This window comes from Chlamydotis macqueenii, chromosome 1 (assembly GCF_036417535.1).
Source record: "Chlamydotis macqueenii isolate bChlMac1 chromosome 1, bChlMac1.mat, whole genome shotgun sequence".
In the NCBI taxonomy this organism is placed as follows: Eukaryota; Metazoa; Chordata; class Aves; order Otidiformes; family Otididae; genus Chlamydotis; species Chlamydotis macqueenii.
Window position 1 is genome coordinate 41,759,332 of NC_141556.1, and position 24,577 is coordinate 41,783,908.

The following is a 24,577-nucleotide window of genomic DNA, read 5'->3' on the forward strand; positions in this document are numbered from 1 at the left end:
GATAATAAGTGACTATAAAGTTGGTAGTAGGATAAAATCATGTTGTAAGAAATATTCTGGAGCTAAAATTATAGTTTAGTTATTTCATAATCATAGTTTAACTATCACTTTCACAGTTTAACTATCAGTTATTCATCAAGTATGTATTTTTTTAATTGTCCGAGTTGCAATTTTATGTCTTATCTACTGTCTCGAGCTGCTGAGGGCCGCCTTCTGAGTTGTGGTCTAGGAGTAGTTGGCATCCAGGTTGGGAGATGCCAGTGTAGTACCAGCAGCCTTGGTTACTTTGATGCTGCAGTCCCTGAGCAGTGCTCCTAAGCACGGTTACCTCTGTTGGCAGTGAGGATCTTTCTCTCCACCGGGCTCAGGCCAGTATAAGACACTGAACCAAGTGTTTATTTTCTAGACCCAACCAACAGCACCTTACTTACAGAATTGTACGTCCAGTCATTTTTCTTCCTCGTGATTGTCAAAAGTGACTCTGCATTTGATGGAATAGAGTACTCAGAGCAGAGCTTTTGTTGTTTGAAAGAACAAGGTGGGTTCAGTTCTATGTTTTATCTTGCTTGAAGAGCCACCTGTTGGTCTACACTTGGTTCATTCCACAAGAATCCTGCAAAATCTCTGCTTCTAGTGAATAACTAGCACGTCTTTCCTAAATGAGGAAATGTTTTCAGCCTTACAGCTCCCCTGATGAATCATCTTTACTGTATACTTTTTAATATATCATCTCTGTAGATGCATATTTCCCTTTTCCTGAGCAACAGTCCGTGTGACAGAAATCTTTTCCGTATGGAGAGTGGGATTCTGAATAAGGGCGTGATGGGTCTTCTATAAATGTCTGTGTTTTGTGAAATAACCAGTAATGGTTCTAAAGAGGATCAAATTCCTGGTCCCTTTCTGTGCAATTTAATGCACTTCTAAGTGGAATCTCTTGATGCTTTTTGTGCTTTTGAAAAGGCTGTATTGCATCACAGTACTGGTTTGACCATTGCTTGTTAAATGTCCTGGTAAGCTTAAATGCTGCTCTGATCTCTAGCTGCTATTCAGAATCCTACTTTGTCAGATATATTGCTTTCAGAAAGTGGTGTTAATCAGCAGAGTAGTTGCTACAGCTCCTTTTGATGCAGGAAACTCTTTCTCCCCTATTTTTTTGCCTTTCCAAAAGCTTTTTGTGGTGTCTTGTCTTAGTGTCCTAGGGTTAAGTCTGGTTATCTTGCGTATGCAAAGTTGTTCTCTTTCAGAACCAGAGTTGTTCTGTTTCAGAAACAAGTGAAAAATTTGCCAGTTGTAGTCCACAGAGTTCACTCTTGAAATACATAAGAGGACAGCAGTATGTGCAATTTTTGATTGTTGCATCACTTATTGTTGAAATCTTTGGTTCTTGGAGTGCCTGTGGTGTGTCCTAACAGCACAGGTACACCCCGCCATAAGCGTTATCAGATTGGCCTGTCAGTGAGAGTTAAACAAGAAATTAATGCTAAAATGCCTGTTGGTACACGTCAGAACAGAACAGCCTCCTGATATGTACCTGCTGGTGAAGGTTTACTTTTTTGCCTCAGCCCTTTGGTAGAAAGCAGCAACACAGCTGCCTTTCTGGAATGTCCCACTTCTTGTATGGTTGTGGTAGTGATCTGGCAAAATCACAAATAATTTTTTATGAGAGGTTTGTTAGAGAATGCATCTGCTGTCCACAACTACATCATCTTTGTTACATCTATACAACAGTATGCAAGTCAATCTTAGTAGCTTTGCCTCTTGTTAAAGTTCCTTTGAAAAGGGATCTTCCTCAGCCCACATTGTAGCTTACCATGAGTAATAGCAGTAGCCTGCCTAGGTAATTTATGTGCAGGGAAGTCTGGATCTCATGACTTTTTTTTTTTTCTTCTTTTTTTTTTAGCTGAGTGTCACCTACTGTGCAAAGTGTAGTTTTGATTTGTGAGGTGGAATTACTGAAGGAATCATTTTACTTACATTCAGACATTCAGGTCCCTGCTGTCACAAAGAATTACTTTTCTGTATGAACCTAAAGATGAAAGAGTGATTGTTCATGTTACAGTAATTTGTACAGTCTTCAAAATGTGTTGTTCACACAGTGTGACCTGTGAATCAAAGTGATGCTTCTCAAGGGTGAATGAACTTGAGCTTAGGCTGTGGTTCTAATTTCCTTCACAATCTCAGCAACACAAGGTTAAAGAGAGTATCAACAGTTGTGTGGTCCTAGTAGGCTCAAAAGGATCTAATCTATATGAGTTCTGTGGGCAAACAGACTTGGACCCTGATCTCGATGCATGTAACTCTTTCCTGAACCAACAGTACAATAAAGTAATGTTTCTCTTTCCTCTCCATCAACTGTTTTTTAAATTTTCTTAATATTTTTTTTGTATATTAAGCAACAGAGTAAGAACTCAGAAATGTAAAGTTATCTGCAGGCTAGGGGTGTTTTAAAGGCGCTTGTTTGGAACAACTAAATCGGGTTTTCTGGAAAACTTCTGCCTGAGTCAGGCTAGCAGCACTGTGAGTGGGGATCGCAGGGTGCTGGGCATTTTGCGGTCTAGGAGTGGAGAAGAAGCTTTTGGGGGTGATAGAAAGCAACAACTGGGTTTCTGTCAGTAGTTGCTGTAGCAAAAGACTTTACTGAAACACTTTCAACCTAATTTTCCTAGTAAGGACTGAGGGGAGTAGCACAGGAAATATTGACATGGCTCTGCTGCCTCTAAGGAAAACTGTTTAGGTCTTGCATTAAGTTAGCTTAGAGTAATTTTGTTAGCGGTAGTCTGTGGAACTTGCCCAAATGTGCTTGAGAGTCTAATCTGCCTTAATATATTTAGGAATTACCATTTTCCATGTTAGTGAGGCAGGGATCTATAATGGGAAAAAATGCTGTAGGTATTAGATCCTTTCTGATGGATCTAAGAGAATTGTCTGGATGGTGCTGTTTTGTCATTCTGTGGCTACGTTCTGTAAAATGTAATAATGGGATTTTTTATTTTTAGCCATCAGTTTAGTCATCACTTGGTTATAGATCAGTTTTCTTTCTGGGTAGTTTTTTTTTTTTTATTAATGGCTTTTGTTTAAACTTTAAAATTTTCTGGCATCCATTAACTTGATATCCAGATACGTAAATGCCTTTGGAACGGAGTAAACCAAGGAAAATTGCTTTGCAAGAGATGCAGCTAGCATTCAGGAACATGTTGGATTCAGGCCATGGTATTTATGTCAATTTATCACGTATTTTATTAAATATTGGTGCGTTATTGTAGTTTTTTCCTGCCTTTGAGTGCAATAGTACACCATCTATATATATCTTTTATGTTGAAGGTTAATCGTAAGATAGAAATAACTAGCCATATACAGCATGACTGCTCCTTAGTTTCCAAAATAGATTGGAAGTTATATTTTCTGCAATGGTGGTGTTAATGTCTGTTTTTGTTTTTTAAATAATACTTTATTATGTACTAAAAGCTTGCCAGTTTTTCTCCAGTTTAGTTGGTTAGTCTTAAAATACTGCTTCTCATTGCAAACCTTGTATCTACTGAATCTTAAGCATGATTACTTATCTCACCAACTTTTTTTTTTTCTTTTCATTTTTTAGGATGTAGATATGATGGATCAAAATGGAATGACACCTTTAATGTGGGCAGCTTACAGAACACACAGGTAATATCTCGCTACAGTTTTAACTTTATCTTGATGTTGACTAAGTGGCATATAGTAATGATTGGTCTTGATTTTTTGGAAATTTCGTTTTGTTTTTTTTTTGTTTAACTAGTGAATGTTCTTTCCACAGTTGCCACTTTATCTTTCTTCATTTATGATTGTTGTGACTTAATCTCAGTAAGTAGCTCAGCCCCACACAGCTCACTCCCATGCCTTGGGACAGGGAGGAGAATCAGAAGAATAAAAGTGAGAAAACTTGTGGGTTGAGATAAAGGCAGTTTAATTAATAAAACAAAAACTGCATGCCCAAGCAAAGCAAAATAAGGAATTCATTCTCTACTTGCCATTGGCAGGCAAATGTTTAGCTATTTCCAGGAAAGCAAGACTTCGTCACCTATAATGGTTACTTGGGAAGGCAGACACCATAACTCTGTACATCCCCCCTTTCTCCTTCTTTCCCCTAGCTTTTATTGCTAAGCATGACGTTATATGGTCTGGAATTTCCTTTTTGGTCAGTTGAGGTCAGCTCTCCCAGCTGTGTCCCCTTCCCAACTTCTTGCCCACCACCAGCTTACTTACTGGCAGAGCAGTGTGAGAAACAGTAAGCACTGCTCAGCAATAGCTAGAACATGGGTGCGTCATCAACACACAAATCCAAAACAGAGCACCATAGGAGCTACTATGGAGAAGATTAACTTGATCTCAGACAAAAACCAGTACAATGACCTATTCAGGAGACAAGATATTATGCAGAAGTACTCACCAATATGAATTTTTAGTTTACAAAGTAAATCCTCCTGTGGACATGATTGGAAAAAGTTGGTATAAAATAACACTTCTCCAAAGAGCAAATTTGTCTGAATTAAATTCCTGCTCGGACAGGCCTGTCTCCGTTGATTGCTGAGGGGAACATAGGCTAGCTTTTATGAATACCTACCATTACCAACACTATCATCCTATTTTATTTTCATCTTTTGGAATGTGAAGTGGAAGTATAACATGTTTTAAACTTTGTTGTTTTCTGCAATGTATATAATCATGTGTATGCTTTTACAAATCTGTTAATACTGTTAGGTTTTGGTAAATGTGAAAATAGAATTGTATAACTAATGTGTTTCATGACATCCCAGAACAAGCTGTCTTACTGAGTTCCTTTAAAAGTCGACAGAATTACGATTTCTCTTTGGTGGGAAGGCAATTTGAGCCACTCATAATAATCAGCAAGAAATGTCACTTTGTTACATAGCGTAACTGATCAATTTTCGTTATAGAAATTGAACTCATTAACAGTAAGTTGGTATGTATTTGAGTTCATCTTCTGTAGATCTAACAAGAATTTTCTTTTCTAGTGTGGATCCAACCCGATTACTACTTACATTTAATGTTTCTGTTAATCTTGGAGACAAATACCACAAAAACACAGCATTGCATTGGGCTGTGCTAGCAGGAAATACCACGGTTATTAGTCTTCTCTTAGAAGCTGGAGCTAATGTTGATGCTCAAAATATAAAGGTAAACTCTTGGTCTGTTTTTATTGTAAGAGGTTTGAGGCAGAAATAACAGCCTATGATAAATCTCAAGAATAGATTATTTTTGTGGGTATGGTGGGATCATGAAGATGGAGCAAAAGCCGTGCCACTAATGTTTAATTTGGGAATCAGTTTTTCCTAACAGTGATGCATAAACACTAAATCTGCACCTTCAGAAGTACCCATGTAAATAATGTACCAATGTTTCTGTACAAATATGTGGGATTGGGGTGTGCAGTTAGACTGCATGCGTGAAGACCCATGCATTTGGGTGCAAAATCAGAAATTTGACTGAATGTCTTCTAGTGAAGACTGTCTGTTTGCTGGAGTGAGATGTGAGACATCTCTGTCCTCTTCCAGAGAGACGACAAATGCTCTAGTGTATCTCCCAATGGCAGTGAGAAAGTTGGAGGCCTAAAAATACCAGTAGGAGCAAAATAAGAAAATGGGCTCATTTTTGCATCAAAACTTCAAGTTGCCTGATTATGCTACCAGAACCTCTTAATGCTGAAGCTAAATTTGTCACTAATGGAGCCCATCTCTAGCATATGTTAGACCAGCCAAGCAGCTTCTCCAGCAGTGGAAGGTGTGCCTATCGAATGTGGCTTTGTCCATTGCCTCCAGACTATTCTGTGTATCAAATTAGATGTGCTTCACCACCCCACACTGTTTGTTTTGTGTTGTCAGAGAAGAATTCACTTTTAGAAAAAGAATTCTCTACTCAGTTTCTCTTCAAATATTTTTATTTACCGCTTGAGTATTACAGATGGAGTGGTTACACTGGAAAATACAGCTGTAAATCTACAGTTATAAAATATTAAACTTAATTAAATTTATGTGATGTTTCACCATTTTCCCTACTGATTAAGATGGCCAAGGTCTATTTTGCTTGGCCACAAGTGGTAGAAATATGCTAAAAATATATATATATACACATCCGTTTTCTTGAACAGCATACAACAGTCTTTTTAAGGGTGTAATCAAATTTTGACAGTAGCTTTCTAGGTCCTGCATCCACTTTAGAATATCAGAAATACTGATGGTCATGAATGAAAACTCATTAGAAAAATCACATGGCTTTTCACATTTTTAATACAAATCAAGTAGCCTCTTGCATGTACTGATGTGAATATATAATAATTATTCCTGATCTGTAAGGTCAGTTGTGTGGGTGCATTGTGCCTCTAGTCTCACTTGTAAACTGTTGAAAACCTTTTTTTCCGTGCCACATAATGGTTAAAAAATAAGGTGTTTTTGTTGAAAAAAATCAGTATGTCATACCTTGTGTTCCTTGCCGGACTGATTAGTGTTATTAAAGTTTTAAAGTCATCACCTTACCTACCTTTCTGGACTCTTATGAAATCCATAATAAAAAATCGTATGTTTGGCCAAATGAAAAAGTATCTGCTAGCCTGAAGCAGTTCATGGTCTCTCCTCCTTTATTGACAGACAGCAGCAGTCATTAAAAAAAATAGGTTTTTGAACCTGCTGGATCATGTGATATCTTTCCAGTCATGCCAGAAGACGTGTGCCTGGTTTTGTTAACCACTGCATGTCTTCTGCGGTGGAGTCAAGGTTTCTTGCATGCTTTCCCAGTTTCTAGGATCTTCAGGGGATCAAAATCATTCTAGCAGTGTCAGTTTTGCCATCCTGCAAGTGGCTCTATAACAGATGCTGATTTGGGTGATAGTAAACATATAGGAAACAGAAAAAATTGGTTGACTTTTATAGATGTATAGAAACTCAATTTTGTGCTTCTTCTTTGACTGTTTAGCCAAAAATAAGTTTTCTTTGAGCCAAAAAAACCCGTTTGTTAAGTGGCTGGCTCATGTTTCCTCAGAAATAAAAGGAATTGTGAGGGGCTGCTTTCTGATGCAGTCACTTCTAGATTTCTGCAGCACTATCTAGTGAAGTCCTTTTCTTAGCCCATGGAATTGGTCAGGAATGGTGGTAAGACAGCTAAGGTTAAAGAAATACAGTGGCTGAATGCTGTTCATCTTTTTTCAGATTACGAAGTGGCTGAAATATTAGATGTGAGCTTTGACCCTGTTTTTACCAACTGTAGGCGGTCTGTGTTAGAGAAGTGCATGCTGCTGGCTGCCGAGGTTTGGAACAAATTGGAACCAGTTATCTCAGTAAGGTGCTCTTTACTTTGCAGGACAGTTTGAGAAGTATATGAACAATAGCACTCTTATTGTGGAATAAAGCTTCATACAAGCAGTGAGTTTGTCCTGTTGGTGTTATTTGTCCTCTTTTTATTATGCTGTACAAGAAAGTAATACTTCTGGTAATAAGATACTTTCTTTTTCTGTTTTGAGAACTGGGTTACAGCTGGGAGTTGGAAGCTGCTTTTCAGTAGTCAGAGTAGAAGTGGTTTCTTTTTTTGATTGATTTTTTTGTTAAGGAAATTATCTTGCCACACTAGTAGACAGATTGTGCCGATGAGAACAGGATTTCACAGGGAGTCAGCTTGTCGCTGGGGTTTGGGGGGGACAGCTATAAATTTGATTTAAGTATAAGCAGAAGCTGCTTTTATACTAGAGAGAAAGAGACACCTAAAGGACCTTTTATGGTTTAAGGAAGTTTTTGAATTTTTTTGATCTGTTAATGAATCATTAAATGAACTTTAGATGTAGTTACTTGATTATGCAGTCTATCGATAGGCTTGTCCATGGAAGTCTACATGTAAAGTTCCCTATGGTAAGGATTCTTCAGATTATTCTTTCTGTCTAAGAACTTTAAATATATACGGTTCAAGCCTTATTACTGTTGACAAACTAAGTGTGTTACTAGATTAAGTTCCCCGATTTTTATTTTTTTTTCTTTCTGAGCAAGTCAGCCATCCACCACCTCTGTGAATACAAGGAAAACATTAAACTGGCCAGATGATGAGAAGCATAGTCAGACTTCTTTAAAACTCCCTCAGTCTTTTTATCTAGGCAGTTACTAGGTGTCTCATGGCCCTCTAGTGGAAGGGATGCTGAGCTGGACCCCAAGACAACTTCAGGATTTACTTGGGAGATCAGCTCTCAGGGGGAATTGCTTGTCCACAGGTAATCTTTACAAGTCTGGTTATATAAGGTGATATTAAAATGACAACGTCTCTAGAATTTTCCAGATATTAGCAATTCGAGGTTCTATTAAATTTGTGATGAAGCAGGCACCATAGTTTGATTTCAGACATTTCGGTTGAGGATGGAATTAACTTAATCTGTTTCTTAAACATCTGGCTAAATAACTTTGAAGCCAAGTTAAGTCAAAAGGTTACTCTTTTTAAACTGATTTTGCTAGTTAAATTTCTTGCACAGAAGAAGTGCAAGATCTTGTTGAGTAGCAGAAAGATTTATCTTATAATCTGAGTCTGCGCTATTTACTCTCCTTTTAGAGATTTGGAGCAAGATTTCAAAGGCAAAAATGACAGTTAAGTACTCAATTCCCATTGTGTTTCTATGGGATATAGATAGCTAACTGTACTTTTTAATCTTTGAAATCTCTTCTGTCTATAGTAATTATTGCCCTTTCTGGGTAATTTCAGTTTCTAGTACCTGTCTCACTTTTTTTTTAGGAGGGGGCCAAGCGATGGAGGATTCAGCCATTTTTCAAGCCTCCATGAATGGTTTGTTTAGGAGGGGAGTTAACTCCAGTAGAAGAGAGGAGGAGTCAAATGCAAAACTGAAGCTGGAGGTACCTGCAATTGGTTGTCTCTTGCCTCCTCTATAATTTTAGACCCAGTCAATAACCTTCATTTAGCTCTCTTCCTAAATGTCTAAAAAGCAATAAAATAAAATCAGCTTGGCAGGCACCTTTGGCCCCTGTAGCTCTCTCTCTATCTTTCTTTTGCTTTGTCTGTCAGTCCTTTCTGAAAGTAGAGAAGGAGAAAGCATTGCTGGCATAGCACCCAAAGTATGTGAAGCACAAGCTAAGCATTAAAGCTCAGAATTTTGGAATAAGTTGGACATAAGCAATCAGTTTATTCTTTCCTGTTTTCTTCCTAGGACTTCAGTAACTGAGATTAATATAAGAACATTAAGCTTGTGGAAAAAAATCCTTACAGAAACATTCCATTATATTAGTAACTTCACTCTGCCAAAAAGGCAGAGAATTAACTGAGAATTCAGACTGGGAGAGTTTCCATGATCCAGTGGGTCACGAGTTCTTATTCTTTGCCTGATTTCTGCTGCCTGTCAATAGCTGAGGGGGAAGCACAGTCTTTCATTTACAAACTAGTAGACTGTGTAGAACAGTAAAATAGAGATGTGTTATGCCAAAGGCAACAATTATTGCTATGTCAGAACATACATATTGTCAGGATCACACATTTAATATTCTACTTGTCCACACATATTTAATTGTGAGAGAGTGAAAAAGAGTGTCACGTAAGCTGCAGAGCTGCAGAGCAGAAAGTATGCCAGAATGTAGCTTAAACTGATGTAAAATTTATTATTTTTACCTGCTAGTCTTCTGTTTCAAAAGTGCTCTGAATGCATTTTATTTTTAAATTTGATGTTTCCCACTTTTATACTCCTGACAGGGAGAATCACCACTTGATCTAGCAAAACAGAGGAAAAATGTTTGGATGATAAATCACCTACAGGAAGCAAGACAGGCAAAGGGATATGACAGTCCGTCCTTTCTGAGAAAACTAAAAGCTGATAAGGTAAGTAGCAGTAAAACACTTAGGTAAATCAGTGTTACTGCTGCTGTTGGTTCAGGGGTGTGTGTGCTTTTTTAAGGTGAGCAGTTCAGTACTGTAGTTTGCCCATATTTCCGTTTTAGGAAACATCTTTTTGATATGATAAAAGTAATTGCAAAAGAAAAAAAAAAACAACTTTATTCAAGGCAGGAGGGAAGAAAACCCTAAGCCTCCACACATTTACCGTTAGTTTTCGTGCTAACTAAATATTAGGAAAGTACTAAGTCATCTGGTATTGTTGGGGATAGCCAGGACTTTCACAAAGCCGACTCTCAAGTATCTAAAGAAAGAAGCCTTTTAGATATCCTCATCTCTGATCTCCTCTCTAATTATGTAGTGGTCTGTGTTCAATGAAGCAGTTAGTGTCAGCAGTATAACGCAATGTATGAATCTCTAATGTGGAGGTCTTTTTCGTTCTCAGATTATTATTTAATACTGCAAATAGGAGGAGGCAAGAAATTAGGGTATAAAGGGTAACATACTGCTCTATCATGAAGAACTATCTACCTGCTTATAGTTTGCTAACTTACATAGGGTTAATATTTTCTTACCAGTTAGTGTGTTGTGCTGGATATTAAGTATTCTATTAATGATTTTTTACAACTTCTTGATTTAAACATAAAGCATATCTTGATGGTTAAAGTACTGGCTAGAGCCTGTTCTTTAACTCTGTGGTAATATAATAGTGCAGTGATTATTTACTTCAAGTGATTTGTGTGTTGCATTTTGTGTACATGTGCATTGTGACTGTGCTTTGAATATCTGGAAAGAGTTCAGTGCCTTCATCAGGAATTGTAGCCACATAGTATAACATAAGAAGGTCCTATCTTTCTTCGTAGACACTTCAGTAGGACTTTATCTATTTTATAACTGCAGTCTTTAAAGTTCACCAAGATTACTATGTGCTGTGTAGTAGTTTATACATTTTGACAGATTCTTAAAAAAGAGCTGCTGTTGCCTTTATTCTGGATTAACAGCAAAGTCTCTAGAAGACAGTTCTTCTGAAATAAACAAATAAATAAAATTACTAATTTGTTATAAAAATTTAGGAAGGTTTTTACCTTGCATGTTCATTGGAGATATGTAAATACAGAAAATTAGAAAAAATCATAAATGTCAAGCTTCCTGAAAATTTAAGTTTTTGTGACTGTCCTATTTATTATAGAATATTATTGCACAATCTGTTCCTGAAAATAGAGTTACTTACTGGTATTTGTTTCTGTATAGGAATTCCGTCAGAAGGTGATGCTGGGAACTCCTTTCCTAGTTATATGGCTGGTTGGGTTTATAGCAGACCTAGACATTGATTCTTGGCTCATTAAAGGGCTGATGTATGGTGGCGTTTGGGCTATGGTGCAGTTTCTTTCAAAGTAAGTGTTTTACCTGGACACTATCTGTTTAGTGTGCACACAAGAAGTGTTTTGCTGGCATTTTTATTGGATAAATAATCTTAAATTTCTATTTTTATGTGTTTTTTTGACATGCAACATTAATTTTTTTTTAGGAATTTTTAAATTACTATTTCTGGGAAAGATCTTGTGCAGCTTTAGCTCTTTTAACGCTCTGTTGTCTTGAAAACAGTAGTGGAGTTACCGTGGGTGAATACCACTGAGCTGTAGAAGCTAACAGCAGAACAGAAATTCAGTCACTTTCCAGAGGAGGGTGCTGAATGTCTGTCCACAAAGAGTTATCAGCATGAATTTTGCAGAAAGCAGACAAGGGGAAAGTTAGTAGAAAGGAATAGAAAAAATGTATGTGCAAGTGTGCTATTAAAACCTAGTTTTTTAGAATTTAAATGTTCAGAAGCATCTAAAGAGATTTATAGAGAAAAATGAAGTCTGATTCAGATTTTGTAGCTTCTGTTGTTGTGGAAAGGGGTTACTAAAGAAAAAGGCTGCTTTCTAGTAATGTTTTTGATTTGCTACCTGATCATTAAGAATTTTAATTGTGTTTATGATTACTTTAAATATCTATAAATGCACCTATGTATGCATGTGCACACACATGCAGGCATGCCTCAATGGGTTTTCAAGATCTGTAGACTACTTCATCTGTCCTTTGCTTTTGTTGTCGTGTGTGGCATATATAGAATAAATAAATGTATCTTCATACTTAGGAGTTTTCTGCTTTTCTGCCATTGTATGTCATGTTTATTAGAACCACTTGCTGCTTCCTTTCCATTTTAAGAGGAAAAGAAAATATATCTGTTCTTTAAACCAAGTTCATAGAATTTTAGTGAACTTGGTACATGGAGGTTTCATCAAACTTTTGCCTGCGCACAATCTTGGAGATGATCTGTTCAGTCTTTTTGTCATCTCTGAGGCTCTGCAATTTGTTGCCTTCCTCCCACAAATAATTTATTTGACAATGCAGATCCTCAACCACGGCTCCTGCAGGCGGCAAGGACAGGATTTCTTCAGGTTTCTCAAGATCTGTGTTTTGTCAGGCTTTACGTTTTTGACCTACTGGACACATATACAGGATTAACATTATTACTTTGTCTTATCCTTTGGTTAATATTTAGTATAAATACTTTTAAAGTGTTTTTCACAAAGCATAGATTTGAATGAAACTTTTTCTATTATTCTAGTAGTAGTTCATTTCCCTGTTGAATTTTAGCTAATCTGCTTAGCTGTCTTTTCCTCTGTAGTCATTTCACACACACAAAAAATGCACAGAAATCGCTGAAAGATTACTGCTGAGTAACTGCTTGCATCCAAATGTATATTCCCTGAGTACTCAGCATCTTTGCTCATCTTCCTTATAGGGTTTTCTCAAAAGACCTAAGAAGCTTCCATTAGAGAAGAGATGGTTACTGCAAGTGGGTAGATCGGTGAAATGGGAACTACTCAATGCACACATTTGTCTGTGGCAGCCCTGAGGGCACCACCAGGACAAAAAGCAAAATGTAACAGTGTAAGGATGTTTAGGCAGATAATGGAAGAAGTTTTATTTCAAGGAGTTTAGCAGTTTAAAGTGTCACTTCTGATAAGTTTAGCAATTTTTTCTTGAATATGGAGTAACCTAGTCACTCACCTAGTTTGTCTCAACTATATTAAACTTTATTCAGAATAGTCTTTGAAATACAAGAATGTAAGAAAACTATTCTGATGGCTCTTTGGGTTTTTGGTTTTTTTTTGTAGTTAAAGTAGCGGCATTCTATTTTAGAACTTGGCGAATCTAGTGATAGGAGAAAGGAATTAATCTGTTTTTTTTTTTTTCTGACTTTCTATTGGCAACTCTAATTGAAGCAAAAGCTTAAAGAATCTGAAATATTTCAAGTATGTAGACTGATAACACCAAGGTCTCAGCTTTTTTATTGCTGAAGTAATATTAACACGTAATTTTCATTGTATGTGCTTCCAAAATATCTTTAGCACTGAAATATTGTAAGTAAAAGTAGTTTGCACCCACTATCCATGTAGGCTAGGAATCTCACAGGTTTCGAACTGCTTTCACAATGTAGTTTAATGCAGGTATTATTCTGGCTTTCTAGCTCATTCTGGCTTTCTTGTCCAGTTCTTGACATTCACTTCAAAAGTAAAAGTATACATTTTAGTTAAATGACTTTCAGTCATGACCCTTCATCTGGACAGATTGGAAACGGGAATTTCTCACGAACTTTCCCAGTAAAAGTGAAGAAAATATTTTGATGGCATATTTTGCAATATTCCATATAGTATATATTTTAATGGGAAGTGTTTTTCCGAAGCACAAGTTCAGGATTTACATTTCGTGAGTTGAAACTTATCATGTGACATTGCTCCTGCTTTACAGGTCATTCTTTGATCACTCCATGCACAGTGCACTGCCTCTTGGAATATACTTGGCAACAAAATTCTGGATGTATGTGACGTGGTTCTTCTGGTTTTGGAATGATATCCTTTTTTGTGTACAGCAGTAACTAATATTTTTTCATGTTAGTGGTATGAGGTAATACCTAGATATATTGTACATATATGAGTACATTAAACATTGCTTTATTTATTTATGGTAATTATTTTATTGCTTTAAAAATCTGCACACTATTGCTTTTCTTCAGTAAGTGAAAGATTTTCCTCAAAATTGGCTTACAGTAGTCTGCAAAATTTCCTGTACTTTCCCACTTTCTTAAGTGGGGGAAATGTAAGCAACTCTATAAAATATACTCTGGCTGTGGGGTCACAAAGTGTAATTGACTGAATTTTTAGACACTGTTTTTCTGAAAAGCAGTAGATGATTTCACGATGTATATCAGTTTCAATGGAATTAGCTTTGTAGTTAGTTCTTCCTAAAGATTTTGCAAATTCTATTTTGTACAAACTTTAGATACATTTATTATTATATCTAATATATTATAATATTTAATATTATATCTAATATAATGTATTTTCAGTCTTTGAAGATGTACGTATTAACAATATTAGATCATAATGATTCAGCATATACTCATCTTTTTATGTTTTTTTTTGCTGCCTAGATATGAACTTTTCATACTCACAGGGGTAGAAATTGATTCAGAGTTCACTGAAGAATGTCAGTTATCCACCTTAAGGAAATAGATTCAAATTTTTAAACAACTTTATTGGCTATTGTAATTGCAATAACCAAGAAAACAAAGTTTTATTATTCAGTATTTTATTAAATGTTTAGTACTGTTCTTATAGTTGTGAGTAGTTGAAGTGAATTTAATAGTTATGATGGATGTTGGCTTGGCTTTTCTTGAAACTGGTTTTCTTTTAATCGTCAGAGGAATTACCATGAAATAGGATAGTAGCAGTGCAACCCTTTTATAATCTTAATATGTTCTCCAACCTTGCCTAAATGAGCCTCACATTTTTGGGTTGAGAACAGAGGGGAGACCCTGCTTCCAAGCTGCCTTTGGCTTCCATGCTGACAGTATATACAGAGGTGCTGCTGTGAATAGTCCTGTGTGACTGGAGATGACTGCTGTTTCATATTTAAACAACCTAAAAATGAAAATCTAGTAGCTGTTAATTAATATATGTTAATATATAATATATTAATATATTATATATATTATATATATGTTAATACATATATATATGTGTTTCTATCAATATTGGCATGAGTATATCTTGAAAAATTATTTAGAAATGCTGTTCCTACTAGCAGTGTCTCAGTCTGGCCTGATTTTCTATGTTCTTACTCAATTAAATTTACAAGTAACTGTGGAATGGAGAAAGCGAGTACAAAATGAATATAAAAAGTATTTTAAAAAGCAGTAGTTAAAAATGGAGGCATGCTTTTCAAGTTTTTATGGAATGGAGTAGAACTGTCTAAATATGTTGTGCCTCTAGACTGAAGCTGCTTTTCTGTTCTTTTTGTTAAGAAAACCTGACTTTCAGCAAATAGTAAAATACAAGTTTCTGAGGCAGTTATAATAACTGCACCATCTCACTTTGGAATCTGTGCTCTCCATATTTTGTAGATTTTATTCAGAAGCTGATGTTTGTTTGGGGTTGCAAATGTTGATCTACTGTGAAATGCTTTCTTACGCTAACATAGCATCATCAGCTTGAACCAAATCTAAGAATGTGTACAACTTAAAATCAAAGTCCCTGACCATCTTACAATGGCTGCATAGCCAACACAACTTGATGATGGCCTCTGTCTTGATGTAGAAGGCTGTCCCATAAGGCTGGCAAATTGTGAGATTTTTATCCTTGAAGCTTTTATTTTCTTCACATTTGTACCAGCTTACTTAGATTTTTATTTTTTTTTTGTACAGAATAATGTTCATTGTCCACTAGAAGTACTAACCATAGACAATTAATTACCCAAAAAAAGTCTGACTTCAGAATGTCAGTAAAATACTGTACTGCTTCTGTAATTTAAGGTAGGTGCCTCAAAACCTTTGCAACAGTCTTTGTACACAGAAGTAGTAGTCTAAAAACTTCAGTTACTAATTGCTTTCATTAGAGCTGACACAATTCTCTGACAAGCAGTTTTAGAGACTTAGTGCTTGAGGCCATCTTTCTTTAATTGGTGATTTTTAATTGGAAGTCTTTGTAATAAGATTCCAAATTCATTCTTCTTCTTCTGGAAAATTACCCTATAGCTTTATTGGAAAAAAGAAATTGCATGCCTATTCTATTTTTATAGGATGAGGCACAGCATTGTGGTTGGAGAAAGGATTCTTGTATTTTTACAGCTTTAGATGATTATTTACAGCAGACCAGAGTACTTTGTAATGTTCAGGTGATAAATCCTGTCCTGGTAGTTTTTACAAACTCTGACCATCTTTTGCTCAGGAAAAACGTTTCTAACCTTAAACAACTATCATAAATTGCCTTACTGGGACTTCATATTGTAAATAACACAAAGGATTTTCATTGCTGCAAGTGCTTACTTTAATATTCAAGTGTTTGGTGAGAATTTTCCTTTCTTGTAGATACGTTGAAGATGTCTGTAAGATCATCTGGTCTTCTGAGTTTAATCCTAATGAGACAGAGGAGGGCAGTTGAAACAACGTACCGTGAAGAGCAAACAAACCCAAAGATCAGCAGTGCATGTTCTTGAATTTCAGAGTGGTCACATGAAAAATAAGTCTGTAAATTCTAAGGCTTAATAATGTGTCTTCTGAAAGACCAGTCTTGAAAGTAAATTCAGACAGTTTAGATGAATCTAGTGTACTGAATTTTTGTAAATGTTCCCATTTTATTGGATTTTTTCTCCACCGCTTCTGAGTCTGGTATATTTGTTAAAATAGAAATCCTATTCTTACTGGGAATGAGGAAGTGATGATCTATGTATTTATGGATATATGAGTCTGTGGTCCTTTGCTTCCCTGCCACTGTTTTGCGGCTCTTCTGCTGCTTCCCTTTAACTGTATTTTGCCCATAACAAAGGATAGTTATGTCTTGCTCTGTTAGTGTATTCTAATCTTCAACTGGTTGCAGAGTAGGGGGAAAATATCCTCAAAAATGCTACACACTAAATCACTGTGTTTTAATTTAGTTTTAAAGGGGGGAAAAAAGGCATTTAGAAGGACACTTTTAATAACATGAGATTAGATTTTTACATTTCATTCTTTTTCATTAGCCTTTGTAGGTAGAATGTTCTCTTGTGTCCTGTAAAAGTTCAGGGCACGTATGCAGAGTTCATATCTCAGTTGTTCACGCAGTATTTTCAGTTCCAGCTGAACAAATAGTGCCTGTTGTGTCAGAAGGTTCATATACTGCTCTGTTTTTCTAAGATGTCAGCATATGCTGTAACCCAAAATAGTCACAGTATTTTTTTTTTTGTTGTTCTTCCATTTGGTGCAAATGGGAGTGTGCAGTTTTCATTAATTAAGCTTTTTTGATATCACATACTGCTTGCAATGCTGAGATAATGAGATGATAAAAGCTAATTTATAATTATTAAAATAATTTGTCATTGACTAATACTATATTGATTATCTTATTTCAAATATACTTCCTGTATTGATGAGTTTGGGGTGAAAGAAAACAAACACTGCACGCTTTTTCAATTACGGATCATTTTAAAAACTGGATGTAAGAGAATTAATGATGATTTTCATGCTTTCACAAAGCTGTTATAATAGCATAGTGTTTTAAAAACTGTAACAAGGCAATTGCTACAATTAAGTGGTTAAAAAAAACCCAAACCCCTGTATTACCAAAATTAGCTTCAGGAAAATAGCAAAAAGCCTTGCATGCGAAAAGAAAGAAACCGGCAGCCGTGTTGCTAGAGACCAAAGACACAAAAGATCCAAACTCCAGGCACAGCTATCCAGAACTTCTGTTCTCATGGCTAAATACTTTTTCTAAATTAAAAAAAAAAAAAAAGACATTTCTAGAGTGGGGGAGATGGCAGCACATGATTTTTTTTTTTTGCAAGCTAAGGGATTTTTTAATGGAAGATGGAGATAGAGAGCTTTTGCAGAGTTTCAGTTGATTAAAAATTGATTTTGTCTAATAAATGCCTAGTCAAATGAGACTTCTTGTGTAGCTGTCTGCTGTTACCTGCCTGGATTCTTGGATCGTGTAGCTGTGATATCAGGAAACTGCATGTGTTTGGACCATTTTAAATGAGCTGCAGTTCAGGATTAAAAACTAGCTCATCACATGTTTACCTCGCTCATGGGTTGTGGGGTACTTGTTGGGTTTTAATTTTCTTTTTAATGAAATGGTCTTTTTTCTTCCAAGTGGTTTCCTGGAATAATTTTCAGCCTATTGTACTTGTTCTGGTAATTAAAGGATATTGATGCGGACTATAAGTAGGAAGTGTTTTGTGGATGTTTCTGCTTTGTCTCTCACAGTGAAAACTGGGGAAATCTCATAAAAAACCAACAAATTCGTGACAGGGCAGAAGGTGAATGCCTGTTATATCATGCATTTTGCAGCCCTTAATAATGTTAATGTATTTTTCCTTGCATAGTTGTAAATGAAGATGTTAGGACAAAATGACACCGTCTCTGGAGAATCAATTCCCTACTCTGTAGCTAGTGCAAACCTGCAAGAGTTTCTTGCATACAGAGAGTTTTGAGAGATGTCTGTGATACAAGTTGCTAAGATCCCTTTGGAAGTAAACTTCAGAGGGGAGTTCACTATAATTTTAGATACCTCTAGTATAAACATGCATATTTAAGTTAGTTTTTTAAGCTCTCTTCATATCCTGTGGAGAAAAAGAGCCACTTGTAGGGCACTGCTTCTCTGACTTAATTTAAATATTTTTATACTGAAGATAGATTGGACGTGGCTTTTTTCCCTTCCATCTCAAACTATTCTATGTTTCTATGATCTATACTTAACTCTGCTTTCTCATGTAGTCCCCTGACATCTTGCATCCTCAGCACAGAAGTACCTTATCTGCTATCATTCACACTGGCAGTGTTGCACTCATCTGACACCACTGTGATAAAAGGAAAGGCAAAACTTAGACTCTGTAGGGAGTCTTCTATGCTCTCTCTGTATTTTCTGGAGTAAAATGGGGGAAGGGTAAGTTCAGAAAAATTCTGCATACTAAATTTCTACTTGTGTGGCTTGGATCCGTGGACAGATTCTATATCACACAGATTGTCCAAATTTTAGTCAGTAAAAAAAAACAAATCCAAAACTTTCAAGTTATAAAAAACCTTTTAGTGGATAGAAAATAAATTGTATTCCCTCCTATCTTCTTTAAGAGTCTAGATATGATATATAGTAATTAGGAATGGATCATATAATTTTTTTAAAATTATACCTTATTGTTTGTAACAGATATCTGATTAAGGTCTTTTTAATGAAAAAACAGTTTTCATTCTTGTGGCAAAAACTCTGTGATACTTTTAGTATCATAAAGAAGATGTAATCTCTCTAGCTGTACAAATAAATTGAACCAGCTTATTCCTGGCAGCGGGTAATTTTAGAAGAAAAAATAGGAAGAAATTAGATTATATAAATATTAAAGTCAGAGTTTTTAATCTGTAGTATATCAAATAAAACTGTGAGTGTTTAGGTTATAGTATAGCTGGTGTTTTTTTCCTCCTATTGTAAACTTGCTGGAAACAGCTTGTTAGAGGAAAGATTAATTAGCCTTTGGTGAGTTAGTATTAACATTCTTTTATATAAGGTACATTATTAAAATTTTAACTTAACTTGCCAATATTTTTTAATTAGAAATTCACTGCAAATTCCTCCTCCCAGCAGAAGGAAAACAGAAGTTATTTGGGATACGCTTCATGTGAACAATGAGACTGTTAGCATTTCAAAGTCAAAAAGAAGCTTTGTGTTTATTCATATTTTTAGGGTTCTTTCACATCACAAGAGCAATGTAGAAGGATTTGAGATACTGTTAATCTGTAGAAATTCTGGGTTTTTTTTCATTTAATATTTGCTTGTATCTGTAGCATGTAGGTTTGTTTATCAATATTTTATGTACTTTTCTCTTAATACTGCTTAATGCCTTCAGTAAACACTTTTTTGCAAGATTAGCGTCAAACAGAATAGGATATACTTCTAGATATATAGTGTAATATATTTGAGCATCTATTCTATCTTCAAAATCCAATGTTTTCAAAGCATACAAAAATGTTTTTTTGTTGTTGTTGTTTTCTTTAAAGTTTTATATACCAATTCAGTACAGATTGACATATAATGCAGCTGGTGGGTATCTTTAGCCAGATTGGTCATGTCTTTTGCAGATTTATCAGAGTAAATAATTTTCCACCTTTTGTAGAAGAGGCGTATCTGAAGTATTTGGTTTTTCAGCATCGTTGCTGAGAAACGTTTTAATTCTGTGAAGACATCTCAAGCATTGTAAGACTAGACGTGTTATATGGCAAGTCATTCAACACAGGAAATATATTTTAAAACTAATGATTATTTTCTGTCTTTATATGGTAATTGATTTTTTTAAACACTTCCAGAGAAAACTAAATCCTGTGGGTTTGTAAGTATTACATATATTAGTATGTTAAAAATAACTTTTATTGATGTAAAATATGAGTATTGCCTTATAATATGACCAGGTTTCAGACGGTACCTTTCTTGGCGATAAGTGGTGTTGAGACATGATTGCCATGCGACAGTGGTCATTGCAGCACATTTCCTTCTATGGCTAGAAACAGTCCTTTCTGTGAGCTCACAGGAATGTCAAGCCACTGAAGGCATAGGCAGTCAAATGTCTATCTTATAAATAGAGCTCTGAAATGTTTACTGTGAAAACAGGAAATACTTTTAAGAAGATAAATTTCATGGAATTTGATTTATTTGAAAGGAAAAATAATTACAAAAACTGAACTATCGTTACTCATTCTTTAGAAGGATAAGTGCTTTAGAAATGCCTTGTGGAGAAGAGCATTTTAAAAAGTAAGTTTTCAAGTTTGAGCAATAGAAAATACTGACTACCAAGCTAGTTTTTACAGCAGTACTGCATTTTGTTACTTCAGAAGGCAGTGACTCAAAGGCATTTGTAAAAATTAAATTTTATTTTGGAATTATCAGTGGGTACTTTCAGGAGGAAATTTGGTTTTAAACTTTAGATTCCTTGACTTCAAACACATCTCAATTTTTTCTTTATACATCTTCCATTCCTCGCTAATAGCATTGCACTTTTCTACAATTTTGGAAAATCCTGGAAATCTGATCCAGGAATCATCAAAGCCACGGAAGAACAAAAGAAAAAGGTAAAGCCATGAGATACATGAAACTTGTTCTCCAGCAGCCTGCCACCAGTTGGTCAGAGTAGTTTGCTCTTCATTGCATAAAGTTTCAATGAGTTGTTGTATAACAAAAAGTGTAAAATGTTGAAAAGTCTCTTGTCTTCATTTGGAGTATATGTTCAAGTCTTACTAGCCTAAAGTTGCATTTCGGTCATTTTGAGTAACAAAATGAAATTGCAACTTGAATTTCAAGATAAAAAGTTTTAAAAGCATTGGGTGAAAATGAAAATGCAAAGTTTCAGAGTTTGCCTTACTGAAACAAATAACCTATTATGGGAAATGTGTTAGTTAATTTGATTTTATAAAAACTTTCCAGACTTTTAAGCTCCTCTAGCTTTCTTTACCTTTGTGTCTACAGGTATTAGACTGACAAACATTTTAAGGCTAAATCAACCAAAACTGTTGGCAATCTGGGATGGGTTTTTGTTTTGATATAAATATTAGGGAAAATATGGATGATCTTACAGTGTCTTTCTAAGACATCATAACAGTATTATTAACATTTCTGGTTTCTTTTAAGTGCATTGTGCTCAGCAGCCAAACTCAGCATTGAATGTGGCAGAATTATACCAGCAACAGAAGTATTTTGTTTGTTTCATTTTGGTTAAGTTTCCTGGAAGCTTACATCCCACCAAAAGTGAGTTTTGAGGTTGTACTTCATAGTCATTTCTGAAAACACCTATGTGGATTGACATCAGACCACTAGGAATTATGGCCTTATGTAGGAATGAAAATATAGTAGCCTTTAAAAGGATGTTTGCGACAGCTTCAATTATTTTTATATTCTCCAATACGTTATAACTGAGTTGTTAGTGCGCAGATTTACTCTGCAAATTCCCTTTCCGTTATTGCAGATTTGCCAAAGTAAAGTCCTGACTAAATTATCATCCTTGAACTGGACTAAATTAAATAGAAGAGTCAGCAACTGCACTTTAGTTTGGATTCAGCAAATTGCACAAATAACGCCGTTCATTTGATCTACTTACTTAAGTGGTTACAAGAGCCTTGCTGAACTGGATAGGAATCGTAAAATGCAACTTCTGCAGTCAGATGCATATGGCTATGAATGTTTTGGATTTCTTACATTGCCAAATTGTGAAATCATCTGTTAATCAGAGGTATAAACCACTGCAAGGCATATGTCTCACTTTCATTCAGTGTACTGCTTTCTCATGTTTTTTGTAATTTGTCTCCAAATGTTTTATGTTTGGTTAGCATTTAGCTTTGAAATAAGTAGTGAAAAAAATTCTTTTAATTCCAGATGACCAAGTGAAGTATGTTTGGAAATGTGTAGTAAGCAACAATTTCAGATGTTTATTCTTCTGATATTTCATGTCTTTTCTTCTATGTTACAAAATAACCCACATCGCTCTTAAAATAAGTAAATAAATGATAAATAAACAATTCCAGGTCTTCACAATCAAATATTAATAGTTCAAAAGCACAGAGAATAGACGCAGCATTTACAAAGCACAGAAATGTGGCTCTGACTTGACTACTACTTCTTCTCTTTATGCTATTATCTCTAAGGACAGTTATACTTAATTGGTTTATCTGCTCTTGTTCAGTTCTGTTCTCCTGAGCTTTGGGGTCTTGCTTGTGGATAGTACTGAACTCCATGATGCTGAGCATCACGACTTGTGCAGTCCTTTGTGCATCCTTTCGTTAGTCTGTAGTGTAGCATATGCTCCTACTGAAATCAGAGGTACTGTTTATGAAATTGTCCAAAATATGTTAAGGTATCAAAAACTACATCAACAGCATTGAAATCATGGTAGATACATCTTGTTGGATTTTTTGCTTTCTGTTAATCTGAATTGTTTACAAAACTTACTCTTGTCAGGGAGGCTCTTCAATTTCAAGTCCTATAGTGGGAAATGTTAGAGCATTGGGGGATAGCAGAGGGATGAGAAAGGGATGTAGAGTACTGAAGTTGGCAAGGTGCAAGAGGGACATGGAAGGGCTTGTGAATGGCTGCAGTTGGTTGGAGAAGGGATCTGAAGGGTTGCAGGGGTGGAGGCAAGAATACTGGGCCACTAGCGAATGGAAATAAAAGAAGCAAGGAGAAAAACTAGTCCAACTTTCAGAGCTTAGTTAAGAAGTGTTAGAAAGCTGTAAAGATTTACCTAAAATCAGCAAGGAAAGGATTAAGACAGTGATTTACCCCCATCCTGTTGACTGTAGGCGTTACTGGTTACTTTGAGGAAAAGTTTCCATATTTTTTCCTAACCAGTTAAGTGTAGAAATTTGGAGGAAAACTTCTGCAGCTTCAGTCAAGATCCCCACCTTAGTGGTCATCATCTAATTGAGTGAGTTTTGTTTACCTTGCTGTGATGAGGAAATAGTTGTAAGGACTATTTTATTGCTTCTGCAGTTAGAAAGCACCTTGGTGCATGTGATACACGTGGTTTTGAAAGCGTTTGAAAGTAGATTAATCTATTTGCCATTAGGCTATTTATGCTGAGCGAATTCCTTCTGGTTCAAGGAAAGCTATTCTGGCAAAAGATATTTTCAGGATATTTTCCATATGTTGCAAATGTCATTTAAGTCCTCGCATGGCATGATTTCAGCTGTTGAATTTTAAAAATTGTTGGAAACCATTTAATGGAATAATAGATTCATTCTGTTCCAGCAATGAAGTAGGTACTGAAGGAGTGTACAAAACTTAAAAAGCTATTATTTAGTGTGAAGGTATAGGCATACTTTAATTGACACCTACTTCTGTGCATCACTTAACCCCTAAGTAGAGTGTTATCTGTAAGAGGAGGTGTGGTTTGCATTTTTTGTTTTTTTTTTTTTCTTGAAGCTTCAACATCTGAGGAAAGACGTGAATATAGATTTAAAGGTTTTGATGGGATACCTCTGGAAAGTCTGAGATTTAGACTGGCTGATCCTGCTAGTTAGTTTTATTTATGTTCCTGTTTGGAAATTCAGCTGTATCCATTTTAATAGGTTTAACAGCAGGTTAGTCAAACTGATGCTAATCACGGTGTGAATGTATCAAAATTAATATAAGCTTACTTCTCTGATTAAACCTAGACAGACTAGGAATAACTATAGGCTAGATTTAATTTAGAAGTAAATGTGCATGTTGATTTTAAAAAGTACGTTTAGAATCAGTTTCAGCTGAATTTAAGTTGTTGCTGTGTGTAGAAGGTACCTAAAATGAATAAAGTTTGCAACCCTGGATCTGAAAAGCAGCTATTGCAATTGTTGTCAGCATTTGTTTATATGCTAAATTCTAATTTCTTTTTTTTTCTTTTTTTTTTCTGCAGACAATAGTAGAACTTGCAGAGACAGGAAGTCTGGACCTCAGTATATTCTGCAGTACCTGCTTGGTAGTGTATTTTTTTAAATCAATTGCAGCACTCTTTGTTTTTTTTTTTAATTTATTTAATGCTAGGCCAAAATTAGATGTTCCTATACTGAACATTTTTTTTTTACTTTAATAATGCAGTTTCAAGGGCAGGATTGTTTGTAATCTTTAATTTAAGCAGTGTTTTCAGTAAATAATATATCTGTACACAAAAAAACCCTGCAACAATA

The 24,577-nt window shown here is 35.5% G+C and overlaps 1 protein-coding gene across 4 annotated transcripts in view; it reads left to right on the forward strand.

Annotated features, from left to right (window-relative positions):
• Positions 1-24,577, forward strand: part of ZDHHC17 (zDHHC palmitoyltransferase 17) — a 76,654-nt gene that overhangs the window by 39,043 nt on the left and 13,034 nt on the right. For 3 of the 4 annotated variants that reach the window (XR_015258764.1, XM_086749645.1, XM_086749629.1), the window contains exons 6-12: positions 3,596-3,660; positions 5,010-5,172; positions 9,721-9,846; positions 11,110-11,252; positions 13,660-13,760; positions 20,871-20,995; positions 24,307-24,369. Coding sequence is in view for 3 of the 4 variants with exons in the window: in XM_086749645.1 (XP_086605771.1) it covers positions 3,596-3,660; positions 5,010-5,172; positions 9,721-9,846; positions 11,110-11,252; positions 13,660-13,760; positions 20,871-20,995; positions 24,307-24,369 (786 nt within the window). In the remaining variant the exon portion in view is untranslated. The remainder of the gene's footprint in view (positions 1-3,595; positions 3,661-5,009; positions 5,173-9,720; positions 9,847-11,109; positions 11,253-13,659; positions 13,761-20,870; positions 20,996-24,306; positions 24,370-24,577) is intronic. The other variant, XM_086749638.1, reaches the window with a different exon arrangement.